This window comes from Arvicola amphibius, chromosome 7 (genome assembly GCF_903992535.2).
Source record: "Arvicola amphibius chromosome 7, mArvAmp1.2, whole genome shotgun sequence".
Lineage (NCBI taxonomy): Eukaryota > Metazoa > Chordata > Mammalia > Rodentia > Cricetidae > Arvicola > Arvicola amphibius.
The window spans coordinates 42,162,639-42,177,518 of record NC_052053.1 but is presented as its reverse complement, the minus strand read 5'-3'; the positions used below and the strand labels follow the sequence as shown (position 1 = coordinate 42,177,518).

General features: G+C 48.1%; 1 protein-coding gene across 3 annotated transcripts in view; it reads left to right on the top strand.

The window, feature by feature from the left end:
• The window catches only part of Cacna1b (calcium voltage-gated channel subunit alpha1 B), a 157,522-nt gene that overhangs the window by 97,261 nt on the left and 45,381 nt on the right, over positions 1-14,880 (top strand). For 2 of the 3 annotated variants that reach the window (XM_038335865.1, XM_038335864.1), the window contains exons 21-24: positions 8,577-8,703; positions 11,261-11,390; positions 11,737-11,796; positions 13,149-13,255. In XM_038335865.1, the coding sequence (XP_038191793.1) occupies positions 8,577-8,703; positions 11,261-11,390; positions 11,737-11,796; positions 13,149-13,255 (424 nt within the window). Of the gene's footprint in view, positions 1-8,576; positions 8,704-11,260; positions 11,391-11,736; positions 11,797-13,148; positions 13,256-13,748; positions 13,761-14,880 lie in introns of all 3 variants that reach the window. The other variant, XM_038335863.1, reaches the window with a different exon arrangement.

The window sequence follows — 14,880 nt, the reverse complement described above, 5'->3', positions numbered from 1 at the left end:
AGACCTATTCTTACTATTATTTGTTAAGGATGGCACCTCTCTTCTAGGGCAGGCATCAAGTGATGTCCGAATCTCACGTCACCAGGACTCTAATACTCCTTCCCCCTGGTCTCTGCCTGCTTCTTCAGTTCTCAGTATATCTTCCCATTTCCTGTTAGAGTCCAGACTAGATTGTTGCCTAGACAGTGCTAGTCTGCTTCGCGTCCCTCCCCCCACCCCCGTACTAGGAATATTCCTAGGAACATTCCTGCCCCAAATTCCCTGCCTCCCTGTGTCCCCATGAACCTGAAGACAGCCTAACTTGGTGAAGTCTCCCGCTCCTCTGAGACTTACAGGAAGGAACCCTGACTCTGCCGCATGGGCCTGGACTCCTTAGCAGCCCCTGCCATGGCAGCCGTTACTCTGGGCAATGGGGCCTGACCTCTGCTCAGAGCCCCACTGTGCTGCCGTTCTTCTGTCTGCTCATGGCGTTCATAAAGTTTAAGAACGAAGCTCTTACCCAAGCCTCAGTTCTTCCCTTGAGTTCAAACCAAGATCGTTCACTTCTGTGTCCAAGTTCATAGTTTTTTGGTTTTGTTTGTTTTTAGATCTCCTCTATGTGAGAGATGTCAGGTAGGGACGACTTTGTTCTCTTTCCTTATTGACCGTACGGCTTGTGAAGGGTGCAGGGAGAAATGGAAGTGTAGAGGCTGCCACATCTGTGCAGAGCAGTCTCCTGCTCCTCAGCCGGATTTATTTTATGTGTAAACAAGTGCTCTGCCACTGACCTACACCTCCAGAATTTTTTACCTTTTCCTTTGAGATAGGGTCCGAGGCCTTACCAGGTGGCCTGGGCTGGCATTGACCACTCTTGAACTTGGGATTCTCCTTTTTCAATCTCTTGATATCTGTGACTTCAGCCCTGGGTCACCAGCAGCCCTGTCTGATTCCTGATGTCCCTCCCTCCATCCTTCTGAGCCCTTTCTTTCTCTAAAGTCTCTGCTTAAGTCACTGTCATGGTCTTCCCGGCTGTCTTTGTTCTGTGCGTGTTAGTTACTGCTCTTACCAGCTCCCCTCTTCTCCTTTCTTTTCTTCTCTGCCTTGTAATGTCCCTTTTCCTTTTGATGTCCTCCGCTCATGGTATTTGGGCTTTTCTACTTTGTGCATTTTAAGCTTTAGATTTCACTTGTAAGGATTCTTTTGATTATATATACAAGCGTTTGAAGCTTGTTTTTGTTTTAAGCCTGCCTTTCAAGTTTCATTGTTCCTTATCTGATTCATCAGGGTGGTTTGAATTTCCAAATAGCAGAACTTTCTCTCAGGGGTCCCCAGCCTGTGGCGGTGGCTTAAGATAGTAATGAGCATGGCCCAATTAGAAATTGTAAACTGTACCTAGATCAAGATGAGGCTTTTGTGGGGTGGGGGACCCAGCCGCACAGTTCTGGGCTGTGAACTGTGTAGACGGGTGTGCTGCATTAGCCAAGGATTGGCTACTCCTGACCGTCTCTACCTGGTATTTTTCACCGTTCGTTTGTTGGGGCTCATTATTCCTTCTTAGTTTTCATTACTTCTATATTTCAGATCGTATTTTGGGTTTCTTCCCTCCCTTCTTCTGCTTAAAGAGCACATTTCCTAACTTTTTTTTTTTAAAGGAGTTTGACAGTGGGACTTTCTCTGGATAACCTGTATCCCGGCATTGTTGTGAAAAGTGGTTTTCCTTTGTATGGAATTCTAGCTGCTGGTTATTTTCTCTTCCTATTGGGACTGCTATTCCATTGTCCTCTGCCTCCTGTTCTGTTCAGAAGCCAGTTGTTAATTCAGATTATTGTTCCTTTGTATAGCTCTCTCATTTATCTATGGTTGCTAAAATAAAACCCTTTTTATTTTGGAAAATTGAAACGTATGAAAAGTAGAGACAGGCATAATGAGCCCCCATGTTCCGTTCCTCGCCCTTAGCGCTGCTCTCTCTGCAGTCTCGTTCCAGTTGCTTCTTGTTTTCTTCTGTATCGTGTTCAGAATAATCACGCCAGCAGGCATCGCAATTAGAGGTTTAAAATAATCATAGTGGCTTTATTGCACTGAATGCTGATAGTAATTCCTTTATTTTGCTCATTACACATTCCAATGTTCAAGTCATACAGTTGTCTCAGAAATAACTTTTTATGTGGTTTTCTTTGAATTGTTACCCAGACAAGGTTCATTCATTGGATTTTTTTTTTTTAAAGTCTGTCTAAACTTCTACCCTACTAAGCATCTCTCTTGTTTCCCTTGTTTATCCGCTGGGTGGAACTCCCCATAAGTGGGAGCTGGCTGATCGTGTCAGGTGTCTGTCGTGTGGTACCTGCCTCTGCCTGCACCACACTCTGCTGACTGACGGGTAGGCTGGGCTTCCGGACCACAGTTCCTCTGAAACTGTCTTGTTGGCAACTGTGTTGTGTTAATTTAGGAGGTTTGATAGTCTCCTTGGCCTCTACCCGGTAGATGCCATTGCTATTCTGTGAGAATCGAAGAATATCTCCGTGATATCTAGAGACCTGGTAGTAAAAAGAGCTCCACTGACGACCGCCTGGCCCAGGGCGGCGTCACACCTGCTGTCTTCATGGGTGACATAAGAATGTGACGGTGGGAAAGATGAAGCCCTTTCTTATAAAATTCCCCATCAGCCTCCCACCCCCATAGCGCCAGTGACAAGGATGATTGTTACTTGTCATGCGATTTCAGTAAGGGTCACGGATTTCCATTATATCTCCTGTGTTTATCGTTGAGACTTTCACTGGGGGGAGGATCACTGCTCGTGAAATACTTGGTTACCCTGAAATATGTTTTCTGTCTGTGCTGAGAAAGAGTGTGCTTATTTGTGTTCACTTATTTATAAAATCTCAAAGTAACAAATCAGGATCTTAGCAACTAATCCAAATCAATGAGAAATATTATTTTGAAATTTTAAATTTTAGTGTGTTTGATGTGTTGTGAGGTTTTTGACATTCCTGTTGCTTTTGATGCTTCAAGTTTTCCCATTTTGGCCCAGGGAGTCCCTTTATGTTGGGCTTTTGCCCTTCTCAGACACTGAGGACATTTTACAGATTCCTCATTCTCCTGTGTAGCGTATTCCAAGAGCCATTTTGCATGTCTCTCTCAGAAAACCATGTATTGAACACTGCCACTATGGCCAGATTTCCCTTCCCTTCCTCAGGAAACGCTGGCCTTCAGTGAGAGTCCCTTAAGTTCCTTAAGGCTGCTAAGAACTGTGAGAATGTGGGGGTGCTCCCCTCCCTAGGGCAGCCCTGGGCCAGAGAAGGAAGGTCTTGCATATTATGCGTGCCAAGCCCTGCAGCTGCAGGCCAGGATGACCTGCAGGGTTACTTGAGAGCCCAGAATGCTTTTGCTGGACTCATCTGAAATTGCACCCCTGCTTGGTCCATTTACATCTCTGTCCATTTTCATTCCCTTCTGGTTGCTTCTCTGGACCCTCATGCAAATGCCACAGTGATAAATCATGACCTGTGGTCTTTGCTGTTGAGCCAGTCAGTCTCAGTCATGTTCTCCAGATCCTTCTGTGGTGTTGGGAATGGAATCTAGGGCCTCACGCGTGTTAGACAAACTCTGCCTCTGAGCTGTACCCCAAACCTGCTGCTGGCTTCTTTGATAGCTGTTAGACTTTAGTGTTGTTGTTGTTTGTTTATTTGTTGTGTGTTTTGAGAAACATGTCACAAGTATGCCATCCTTACAGTTCAAACATATTATAGGATTTATGTCTGATTTCTTTAGTTTTGTATTCTCTTTTTTTTAATCCTGAAAATTTTGTCTTTTTACTTTGCTTATTCTTTTTTCCAGAATGGTATTTTTGTTTTTTTTATGTTTTTTTAAATCTCTCTCTCTCTCTCTCTCTCTCTCTCTCTCTCTCTCTCTCTCTCTCTCTCTCTCTGTGTGTGTGTGTGTGTGTGTGTGTGTGTGTGTACACCTGAGGGCCAGTGTCCTTGGACACCAGAGGAGGACGTTGTATACCGCTGGACTAGAGTTACAGGCAGTTGTGAGCCACCTGATGTGAGTGCTGGAAACTGAACCTGGGTCCTCTTTCTTAACTGCCGAGTCACTCTCCAGGCTCAAAGATAGTGGTCACCTGAGGAATGATGAGTGGAGAAATAGTCTTCTCCAGGGAACAGCTCACCAACTGGTTAGCCAATGCCAGGTGGTCATCCCTGAAAACACACATACATAACATTATATAGACTGAGCAGGTTAAGAATGTAGTTGTATATACATACAAGCTATAGTAACAGTTAATGAAAAAAGGTCATACATTTGAAAGAGAGCAGTGAGGGGTATCATGGCAGCATCTTGGGGAAAAAGATTAGGGAGAAATGATGTAATTACATTACAATCTCCAAAATGAAAGAAAAAATTAAAAATTCTATTTGTTAATCTTTTGTTCCTTTATAAAAATTTAGGCAGTTTTAATCTGGTGATCATGTTAAGCCACAGAAGTGCAAATAAATGCTCTCCTTACTCTCCTTACTCATAGAAGTGTTTCTTTGGACTAAACTGCAGGATTTGTGAACATGTGTTCACACACATGCACACACTTTTTGAGATAGAATCTCACCACACTGGTCTCTAATTCTCCCTGCAGCTGAGGTGTAAGGAATGAGCCTAACATGTATGAGCCTACCTCTGCCTCTGAGCACGAGGACAGACATACATCATCATGCCTGGTCATTGTCATTGTCTCACTTTTGATTGATGGGATCTTTAAAGTCCATGACACAGTTACCAAATGTGAAATTTTTAATTTAATATTTTTGATTGTTACTATGATTTCTAATTTAATTGTGCCATGATTAGGATATTGACCTGCAAAGCATGATTAGTAAAAACTCAGAGAGTGAAATTGGGGTTCAATCTGAAGATTTAAAAAACAAAACAGCCAGCCACTGGCTTTTACTTTGACCTCAGTCTGAAATGGCGATCCTGCCTCCAGGAATCTCTGTGACTGAGAGCTATTTCCTCCTGTTTTATAACCCTCTCTATTTCTGGGATTAAAGGCATGCACCACTGGGATTAAAGGCCTGTACCACCCAGTTTCTATGGCAGCTGGTGTGGCTCCTGGGATTAAAGGTGTGTGCTACCATTTCCTTGTCTGTAAGTCTGACCAGTGGGACTGTTTTACTCTCAGATCTTCAGGCAAGCTTTATTTATTAAAATACAATTGAAATGCCCCTAGCCTGTTTCGCTCAACTTCCTTATCATTGCTAGTCAGCGTTTTTCAGGATCCCTTAAAATAGAAGTTGTCGTTGTTTATCTATAGAGACAATACTTAGATTTTCCAGTTTATTGGCATATTGCTTTTTTGCTGTAACATGATTTATGTTTTCCTGAAAATGCAACAGGCCCCTTGGAAAGAGGGGTTCGTATAACTGCAAAGAACAAGAATGAAACAAGAATAGTCTATAAATTATAGCAGGTTCCTTCTTCACGGCATTTGCACCCAGAGTGGAGACCAGTTAGAGCTCCTATAGCTGGGGCTTCTGCAGGCTGCAGGACTGGGTGGGGGCCGGGCAGGGGGACTTACTGCCAAGGGAGCCTGGTCTCTTCTGTACCCCGGGACATCTGTCTGTGCCGCAGAGATGCCAGTGACTTTACTGTCTCCTTAGGGCTCTTCCCTTGGGACTCAGACACCATTGTCTTTAAACTCAGTCTCTCCATCCTTGTCTCTGTGAAACAGTGGTTTCTGCTGGAATTTCGTTGCTGAGTGTGACAAATGGGAACTGGTCTCAGAGAACATATGGGTGAACACGTGGGCTCTTGTTTCTTCCTCCAGAGAAATTTGCTCTCGTTCCTCACGGTACTGATCTTGGTTTCTTCAGACAGACTGCACCTGTGTTTCCTCAGCTGTCACAGGGCCTGGGGGTGGCAGCGAACAAGTTCCAGAGTTTTATTGCTTGAATTTTTTTTTGAGAAGATTCACTTTTTATTTCTCAGATTTTATATTTGTCATCTTAAAAAAATCTAAATCTGAAGTCATTGGTGGTGCCAGTTGATTGACTGCCATTTCTACCCTTTTGGTTGCGGTGGCCTTGTTTCCTGTGTGTTCATTGGTATTTCTTTTTTTCATTTTATTTTATTTAAAATGTGATTACTGTTCACTTTCCCTTTCTCGCCTGCAGTGTGAGGTCTTTACCTTCTACAAGGGACTCACTGGCTCCTCACTTTGATTCTCTCTAAGTCAGCATCTAACCAGTGCCGTGCCAGATGAACAGGAAAATGGGCTTAAATTATTTTAAAACTCTCTTAGTCTGTAGACATTCTGTGTCCCAAACGTGGTAAGTTTTTGTCAGGAGGACTTACAAGTCCCCTCCCCAGCAGCCCAGTCTTGCTCAGGGCAGCCACTTATGGAAGGTGATTTGAGGAAGGAGGCCATTTCTGCCCTATCTTACAGTGAGTGCCATGCTTGGAGATCCCATCTCAGCACCCGTGGCCATCTCCCCACACAGCCATTCCTTGGGTCAGTCTAGATTTCGGCCTGGAGGAAGGAAAGCCACCTGAGAGGTAGCTGGGACACAGCTCTTGGGAGTCTGGCTCTCTTCCTGCCACACCCACTCTGCAGCTGACTATTCTGCTGAGCATCTTCTTTTTCAGTATTATATCGACTTGTTAATAAGAAGTTTAAATAATCGGCTTTCAAGAGTGGATTTGCATAGCCTGTGGAAGCTTTCATCCTGACCCTTTCTCTTGGTTTGCTCCCTCCGAACCCTATCATGGACCCCTCTTTGCTCTCTTTCAATATCATGGCCTCTTTTCACTTTGTCACTAACCGGTATTACGCACATGTATGTATACGCTTGTAATTTTTCCATCATTTTGTTATGGTAATTTTTTCTCAGTAGTAGTTCCCCCCGGGCTCTGGTGTCTTTATTTCATTTCTTTCTAGTAATTTAGTTCTTCGACTCCAGATTGGTTCTTTTCCTCCTTTACTTCCTCTTGGCTTTGCTGTATTTCTTAGGGAGGAGTTAGGGGCACAACGTTAAAATACTTCTTTCTTTAAAAAGTATGTGCTCATTCTGGAAGCATTTTCTAAATGTTAACAGTGAAAAAATAGTTGTTGCCAGAAGCTACTCATGCCCAGTCTTCTTGTTCTGTGTCCCTGTGCAGTGCCTCTGCGGTGACAGGGCTCCTGTGGGCCAGCCAGCATGGTGCTCATGTCTCCCCTCTTACCTCACTAGGTCATATACCTCTGTGTCCTTTAAACTTACATGTTTTCAGTATCCTCCATGGGAGTGTTTTTGTACATTACCTGTGTTTGCACGGTTTATAATTTTTCACTATTAAAGAACTTAACAGATTCTCTCTACCCCCAGAGATAATGTTGTATGAATTAGAATGTTGGAGGGTTAGTAAGTACTGCCAATTATTTTCTCAGAAGACGATGTAACTTACGTCTTCGGCAGGAAAATTTGATGGTGTTTGTTTCAGTGCATTTGCTTTAAAGCACTTGCAGACGGGTGGTTCTGGAGCCAAGCCCTGCTGCTTTGCTCCAGCTGTTCTCCCCTGCGTGTCAGTGGCCAGTGGTCAGGGAGAAGCTGGATTTTTGGTCTCCACGGTGGGCTTTGGCATGAACACCTCGATTTTTGTTACTCTTTAATATCATCTTTGGTTTTATGGGTAGTCTTTAAAAGGGCTAAAAAGAATTCGGCAGTGGGAGGTGGCTCAAGTCACTGCATTGTCTCCTTTGATGTCTCTGAGGTCTTAGCCACCCTGCTATCCACAAGAATTGAAACTGTATTATTATAGCTAAAAATGAAGAACTGAGAGAAATATATAGCTTACCTGAAAAGGATGTCACTCTGGGCCATTATAACCTAAGGGAGCTGAGTTTATGGGCACAAAGATGCTGGGCGCTGAGAGAGCAGAGGAGGGGACAGTGGAGAGGGAGCAGGATGAGTGGGAGTCAGGGAGCCTGAAGAGTTGTGTCTACAAGTGGGCTGGCTGGCAAAACCTCTGTTCTCCAGAGCCCTTCAAGAGAAACCCCAGGTCAAGTGGAGCTAGACCTGGATGATGGGGCTCAGGGGTACTACCATGTGTATGGATTCTCAGAAGTCCCCTTCCTTGCTGCCCAGAGATCTGCCAGGCAGAAGGAAGGGCTCCCTAGGCTCTGGGAGGTGCTGGTGTCCATATCAGGGGAGTGGTACCACCATGGTGTCTTTCACATCGCAGTGTAGGAGGTGAGCAGGGCCTGCTCAGATGTGTCCAGTCATATTCTCTCTCTCTCCCTCCCTCTCTCTCTCTCCCTCTCTCTCCCTCTCTCTCTCTCTCTCTCTCTCTCTCTCTCTCTCTCTCTCTCTCTCTCTCGCTCGCTCTCGCTCTCCCTCTCCCTCTCTCTCTCCCTCCCTCCCTCCCTCCCTCTCTCTCTCTCTCTCCTCTTTAGTTTGGTGGTAGATCATGTTCTGCTCAGTAAAGCATTGATCTTAGCCAAATGTCCTTCCATGGCTGGGGATATGGTAGCCCACCTTACTTGTCCATGGTCTGGAGCTGGGAGAGACCCATGTGTCATGGCTTTAAGTGTGTACATCCCCTAATTTTGAGGCCCTGTGTCCCTGTAGGTGGTAATGTGGACCTGGAAGGCCAAGCAGAGGGCAAGAAGGAGGCAGAGGCTGACGATGTGCTAAGAAGAGGCCCCCGGCCCATCGTTCCATACAGCTCCATGTTCTGTCTCAGCCCCACCAACCTGTGAGTCTCCTCGGTGCCCATGGCCTGGGTTTGTCCTGCCTGTGTCTCTGCCGTGAGTGTGTGAGCAGCTAGCAGCATATATGGGTTATATGCCTTGGAGAGACTGATTCTATACATTTATTGAACATCTTTGTCTTTGTTCTGTAGATGAAGATACAGAAGCACAAAGTTTCGTGCCCTGTATAGACACACAGCCACGTCGTCTTGTGGCGAGGGCTGGGTCAGATGCCAGTTCCTCTCAGAGTCCATGCATCAGCCTTCTTCTCTGCTCTTGTGCTCGTTGCCTCACACAGGGCCCTGCTTCTGCGAGGCACACAGCTTGTTCCATTCACCCTCCCTCTGTTGCCATCGTACGCTCCTTCCCACGGTGGTCATGACTTTTCATCCACTCACCATTTCGGTACTTTGTTAACCTGAACATTCACATGCAAACGACACTGCATGTGCTGAAGTTCAGTGATGATGAAGACAGGCAAGACTTGACTGTGTTTAAAGTGTGTAGTCTGGTGGGAAGGACAACCAAGACGATGCAGTAAAATACCAAGACATGTAAAATACCGGACAGTGATAAGCACAAGAAAGAAACAAGCGGAGGTGGTGACGTGGGCTTCTGGTATCATTCCAACTAGTGGAGTGGTCAGGTCAGGGCCTCAGAGGGAAGAATGCAGCAAACACTGGAGGAAGGGGAGGAAGAACTCTCTGGGTAGAAGGGAGAGGTCAAAGCCCTACAAAGGCCAGCTGGCCAGAGTGGGGTGGGTGGGGAAGAGGTCAGAGGGCAGGAGAGCGACTGTCACTGCTCGGCTGCCCTGCCCTCGGCTCCCCACACAGCTCTGCTCCTCAGTGCTCCCCTTCTCTCCCCACCCTTTGTGTTTTCACTTAGCGCCTGCTTACCGGGTGCTTACTCTGCTAGGCTAGCAGTTAGGAGTAAACGGTAACAGAGACATCCCTTTCCCCCGCCTCCTTGGAATGGCTGCGTTGGTGAGGCAGAGAGATGTACGATGAGAAGGTTCCGATGCTCTGGAGCAGGGGGGAGAAGGCTGATGGAGTTGTCTTGGAGGGAGTGATGGCTCAGTGGAACATGAAGGGTGTCGTGAAGGATGTGCGCGGATGAAGTGGAGAGGACATTCATGATGGCCCAGAAGTCGAAGGCAGCTAGGTTGGATGGATGTAAAGAGAAGCTCGCCTCGGGCTGTCTCGTGGAGGGTTGGGCACAGTGGGACCAGTCTACTGCAGCTCAGTGCTGCCCCCTGGTGGAAGGATATGGAAAGGAGACAAGGGCCAGATGATGAGCTGTGACTGAAGTGAGAATAGAGGCGTGGAAGTGAAGTGGTGGGGATTTCAGATGCAGAATATGGTGACGGATTAGAAATGGATGGAAGGGAGGGACCGAGGCTCTGTGAGCTTCCGTTTGCTGACAAAAGGGTGGGAAATCAGTGTTCGGGGGAGTCTGGCTGAGCTCTGGGGCTCTAGTTAGATCACACAGATATAGGACATCTGGGGCAGCTCACGGCCAGGTGAGCTGGGAGCACAGCTGAACAGAGGAGATGCAGCTATGAGCTGCACAACTGAGTTAGAGGAAGAGAGGGCTTGGTGGAGGGATAAAGGACTAGCAGGCTGCCTGGGACGTGGGAAGAGTAGCTCTGTAGGACGGGCAAAGGGTTACAGAGGAAGAGGGGAGAAGTGGGTGCCTGAGAAGGCGGGCTTTTGACAGCAGACGTCTCTGGGGATGGTAGTTAGGGACAGGACCAGGAGGGGTTGGTGGCAGGGGTAGACTTGTGGAGCCTGTTGGGGTGCTGGTGATGGTAGGAGAGATGTCTTTTCCACTTGCTAGGCCTACGGTTGTTCTTTCTTGTCTGCCACATGGGTTCGGCCTTTGCCACCTGACCAGATGGCTGCTTCAGTACTTGACAGCTGAGGGGCTCTGGCTTCTTTATCTGTGCACTGCTCAGCGGGGACTGCTCACTGGAGTGGAGCTTCCTGTAACCAGGGACCTGGCTTTCTCATTTGATGCACAGGAATGTTGCAAACCAGACACAGATCCCGGTCAGCTGACGTGGGTGGCACACACACGGTGGTGGCTTGCACTCCCCACAGGCTCAGGCACTCTAGGCTAACAGTGGCCAGCTTGCTGCCCTTGCTGGTCCAGGCTGGTGACAGTGGCCTGCTTGCTGCCCGGCTGGTGTACTACAGAGCTCTCTTCACGGACCACCTCCTCTACCCCACCCCTCTGTTCAGACATCTGTGAGGGCCGGCTCGTTCCTATCCTCTGCTCTGGGGCTGCAGACAGAATACGACTGGGTAGAGGCAGCTGTGCTCCCCAGAATGCTCGTCACAGGCATCAGGTCTGGCCTGGGCCCGTGTTTTGCTGATCCCTGGCCTGAAACTCCTTTTCATTTCAGCCACAGTCACCTGGCTGCGGGCTCTTCACCACAGAAATGAGGGACAAAGCTCCATTCTGATGCTGCCATGATCTCCTTGTAGCCAATGAGCCCTTCTTGTGGGAGAGGTTGGCATACTCGGGTCTTGGCCTATGGTGACCTGAACCTTGTCCTCATAGGCTCCGTCGCTTCTGCCATTACATTGTGACCATGCGGTACTTTGAGATGGTGATTCTCGTGGTCATCGCCCTGAGCAGCATTGCCCTGGCTGCTGAGGACCCTGTGCGGACTGATTCATCCAGGAACAATGTGAGTCACAACTACGCGGACACTGCGGGGTGCCCCCAGACATATTCCCAAGGCCCACCGGATGGGGTGGTGCTGGTTGCTCTGTTTTCCCTCAGACAACCTTCTTTCCTCTGGGGGTATTAGAACCAAAGATCTGGACAAGCCTGTCTCCTTTAGCCCTTGTCTTGGTAACATGCCAGAGTTGGCAGGGCAGCCACCAAAGGATCCTTTCCAGAGGGATGTCCTGACATTGTTGCCAACTGGTTCTGCTCCAAGGCCTGGGGGAGGGGGGGGGAAGCTGGGATCCTGCCAGTAATTCTGGCTCCAGATCCAGGCCTGCCTAAACTAATCCTACCTTTGGTTCTAGGCTTTAAAGTACATGGATTACATCTTTACAGGTGTCTTCACCTTTGAAATGGTCATAAAGGTGAGATGTAGTGACCCCTGTAGCTTCCATGGAGGCATGTAATGAGTGCTACCAGGCATGTGTTCAGTCAGTCAATGTGCATGTGTGCATGAAGTATTTTGATGACTAAGAGCCTTATAAGCCACAGGGTCCCCAGTGTCATGCTGTCCCATGGGATACTGCTAGGGTACTTTGGTCCTAGTGTTCTTGACTTCTGAGCATGGGGACTTTGGCCTTTACTAAAAGTGTGTGTGTGTGTGTGTGTGTGTGTGTGTGTGTGTGTGTGTGTGTGTGCTTAGCCTCCTCTCCAGGGTGGCCACATAGCCACAAAGAAGGAGCCATATGTCAAGGCACAGAATAAAGAAGACCTTAGAGAGAGCTGGTTGGAGCACTGTTGGATGCTGCAGACTAAATTTCTATAGGATCTAGAGATCCTGATAGGCCGAGAGCCTGCCATGTCATTTCAGCTCCTGCTCTCTTTACAAGGGGCCCTGTGTCTGTGTCTGGCATATGCAGGTGTTCCTTCAGTGCAGTGAACTACACACATGTGCACATGTATCAGTGCAGCTGAAGGCACGTGTGCCCCGCAAGCTCATAGTCGGTTCAGAGAGACTGTGCACAGCACACTTACAAATGGTACTTATTCCTTCTGCTGCTTGTGCACTTACAGGCTGTGAGGAATGGGCAAGCTCACTCTGCACGTAAGGATGTTGAAAAGCAAAGATTGTGGTATTGGCCAAAAGTCACTGTAGCAGAAATGGCTCGGATCAGCTTGTTCTTTTCTCCTGAGTTTAACTTTCAGGTCTGGGCTGTGTGAGTTCTCGAAGGAGCATGTCTGTTGCTAGAGAGTAGGGGACGATGAGACAGACTTCTTACCACAGCGGAGCTCCAGGAAAGATTGGAACATAGACAGGACTCAAGACAGGTATAGCCTCTCTAGGGACACTGAAGTCAAGGCCCTATTGAAGCCATTTAAGAGTGTGAGCCAGGGACTGGAGAGATGGCTCAGCAATTAAGAACACTGACTGTTCTTCCAGAGGACGTGGGTTCAATTTCCAGCACCCACATGGCAGCTCACAACTGTCTAACTCCAAGATCTGACACCCTCTCGCAGACATACATGCAGGCAAAACATCAATGCACATAACATAAAAATAAATTATTTTTAAAAAGTGTGACCTGTGTTGTGTCCCCTCTCTGAGAGTGTATGTGGAGTGTGTCTGAGCTACACCGAGGTCATACTGTGTACAGAGAATGTAGTGTGGTCTGAACCATGTCCCTGTTCTCAGAAGTGTGTCCCTCCAGGACTGGGGCCTGCCTCCGCCTCTATCTTCCTTATGGACTGTATTCTAATGCCAGCTTATCCCCTTAAGATGATAGACTTGGGACTGCTGCTGCATCCTGGAGCCTACTTCCGGGACCTGTGGAATATTCTGGACTTCATTGTCGTCAGCGGAGCTCTAGTGGCATTTGCTTTCTCGTAAGTAAACCTTGCATCGCCTCTGGATCCTGTGGGTGTAGGTAGTGAGACGTGAGGTAGGGTGAGGGTGCTCTGCAGCTGCTCGAGCAGGGCCGCCCTGCCTTCTCCCCAGAGACCTCTGAATTGGGGGCACCTGCCTTGCTCCTTTGGAGCCTGCTTACCCACCCAGAGGTGTGCCCGATTGAAGGTTGGTGTGTTTTTGCCCCAGCTGGCAGATATCTTTGTTTGTTGGGATATTAGATTATTCTTTCCGGTTCTTGTGTTACTCTCCCTTAGCTTGGTGATAGTTGGGACTAGACCCTCTGTAGAGAACCTAGGTCAGGCCGGGCATAAGGTGAAAGAGGGGAAATTGTGGAACGAAATTTAGAGGCAAGAATGACCCAAGGGGAGGATCTCTGTTTCTCTGGCCTTGGGGGGGCCAGTGGAGGACTGTGTTCCACTCCTACAACACTGACTCTGCTTTCTCTGTCTTCTTGTTGCTGGACTCTGGTAGGAGCTTCATGGGGTAATGCCTCCCCTTCCCTCCATACTGCCTAACATCATGGCACGCCTCTGGCCCATCCATCATGGCCTCATTCCTGCTCATCCACCGTCACCCTGTTTAGGCTGCATGCTACCTACTAGGAGCCATCCCCAGGCCACCATTCCTGACATGCCTCTGGGGACCGGTTGGGGGCTGGGCTGGGCTAGGCATGGTCAGCCCTTGGTAGGGAGGGCCTCTGTGAGCAGGGTATCTGAGTGAGAATGTGAGAGCCTGTGGCATTGGCCTCGAGAACAGTGAGGGTTCTGGGTAGAAGCTGCCAGTAGTAACCACAGCCCATGATGCTGGACATCCTGAAGTGCTTTCCCAAATGGCTACTCTCAGAAAATGCAGCTCTATTTTTCCTTCCCTCTATACAACCCCCTTCCCATTACCTCCCAGTGTCTCCTCCGGGAGTCTTAATGGACTCTCTGTCTATGACAAAGGAAATGAATATTTTGCTAGAATATTAGCAAGGGCCCTGGAGAACTCCAGGCCGAGTGTCAGAGAGGCTTCAGGGGGAAGCAGGAAAAGAATGGGACTCAGCCTGTGATCTCTGAGCAAACAGACTTGAGTCCAGAGAGTGGCTCCAGTCGACAGTTCTTGAAGGTCCCCCTCTTCCTCTGCCACCCACCCTGGCTGGTCTATGTCCTGGTACAGACAGAGGGAGGTGGGTTAAGGTGGGTGTTGGAAGTGTTGGGCGATAGAAGGCAGGTTTTGTTGTTTTGTGTAGCCAAGCCAGCCCAAGATAACCTCGAACTTAATAGCCTTATTTCTGAGATGTCCAGCTTCAAGGAAAATTTGATCTGATTCCAAGATGTGGGGCTGAGGAAAGGGAAGTATGGGGACCATATGTCTCCTTTCCTGTGAAGAAGGCCTGGGATATGCAGCTGCTTTCTGTTTGTCCTGGAGTTTTGCTTGAACCCAAAGAAAGCCATTTGGGGCAGACCCAGCCACACTTGTAGGCCAGGCTCAGGGTTCTGAGTGGGAGTGATGTCTGAGCTGGCTAGGCTAGGGCTTCCCTGTATGCAGGAAGTCTTCCCAACCTTGCAAGTCTTGCAAGCCTGGCCCCTGACTGCTGATTCTTGCCATCCCCAACCTCCAA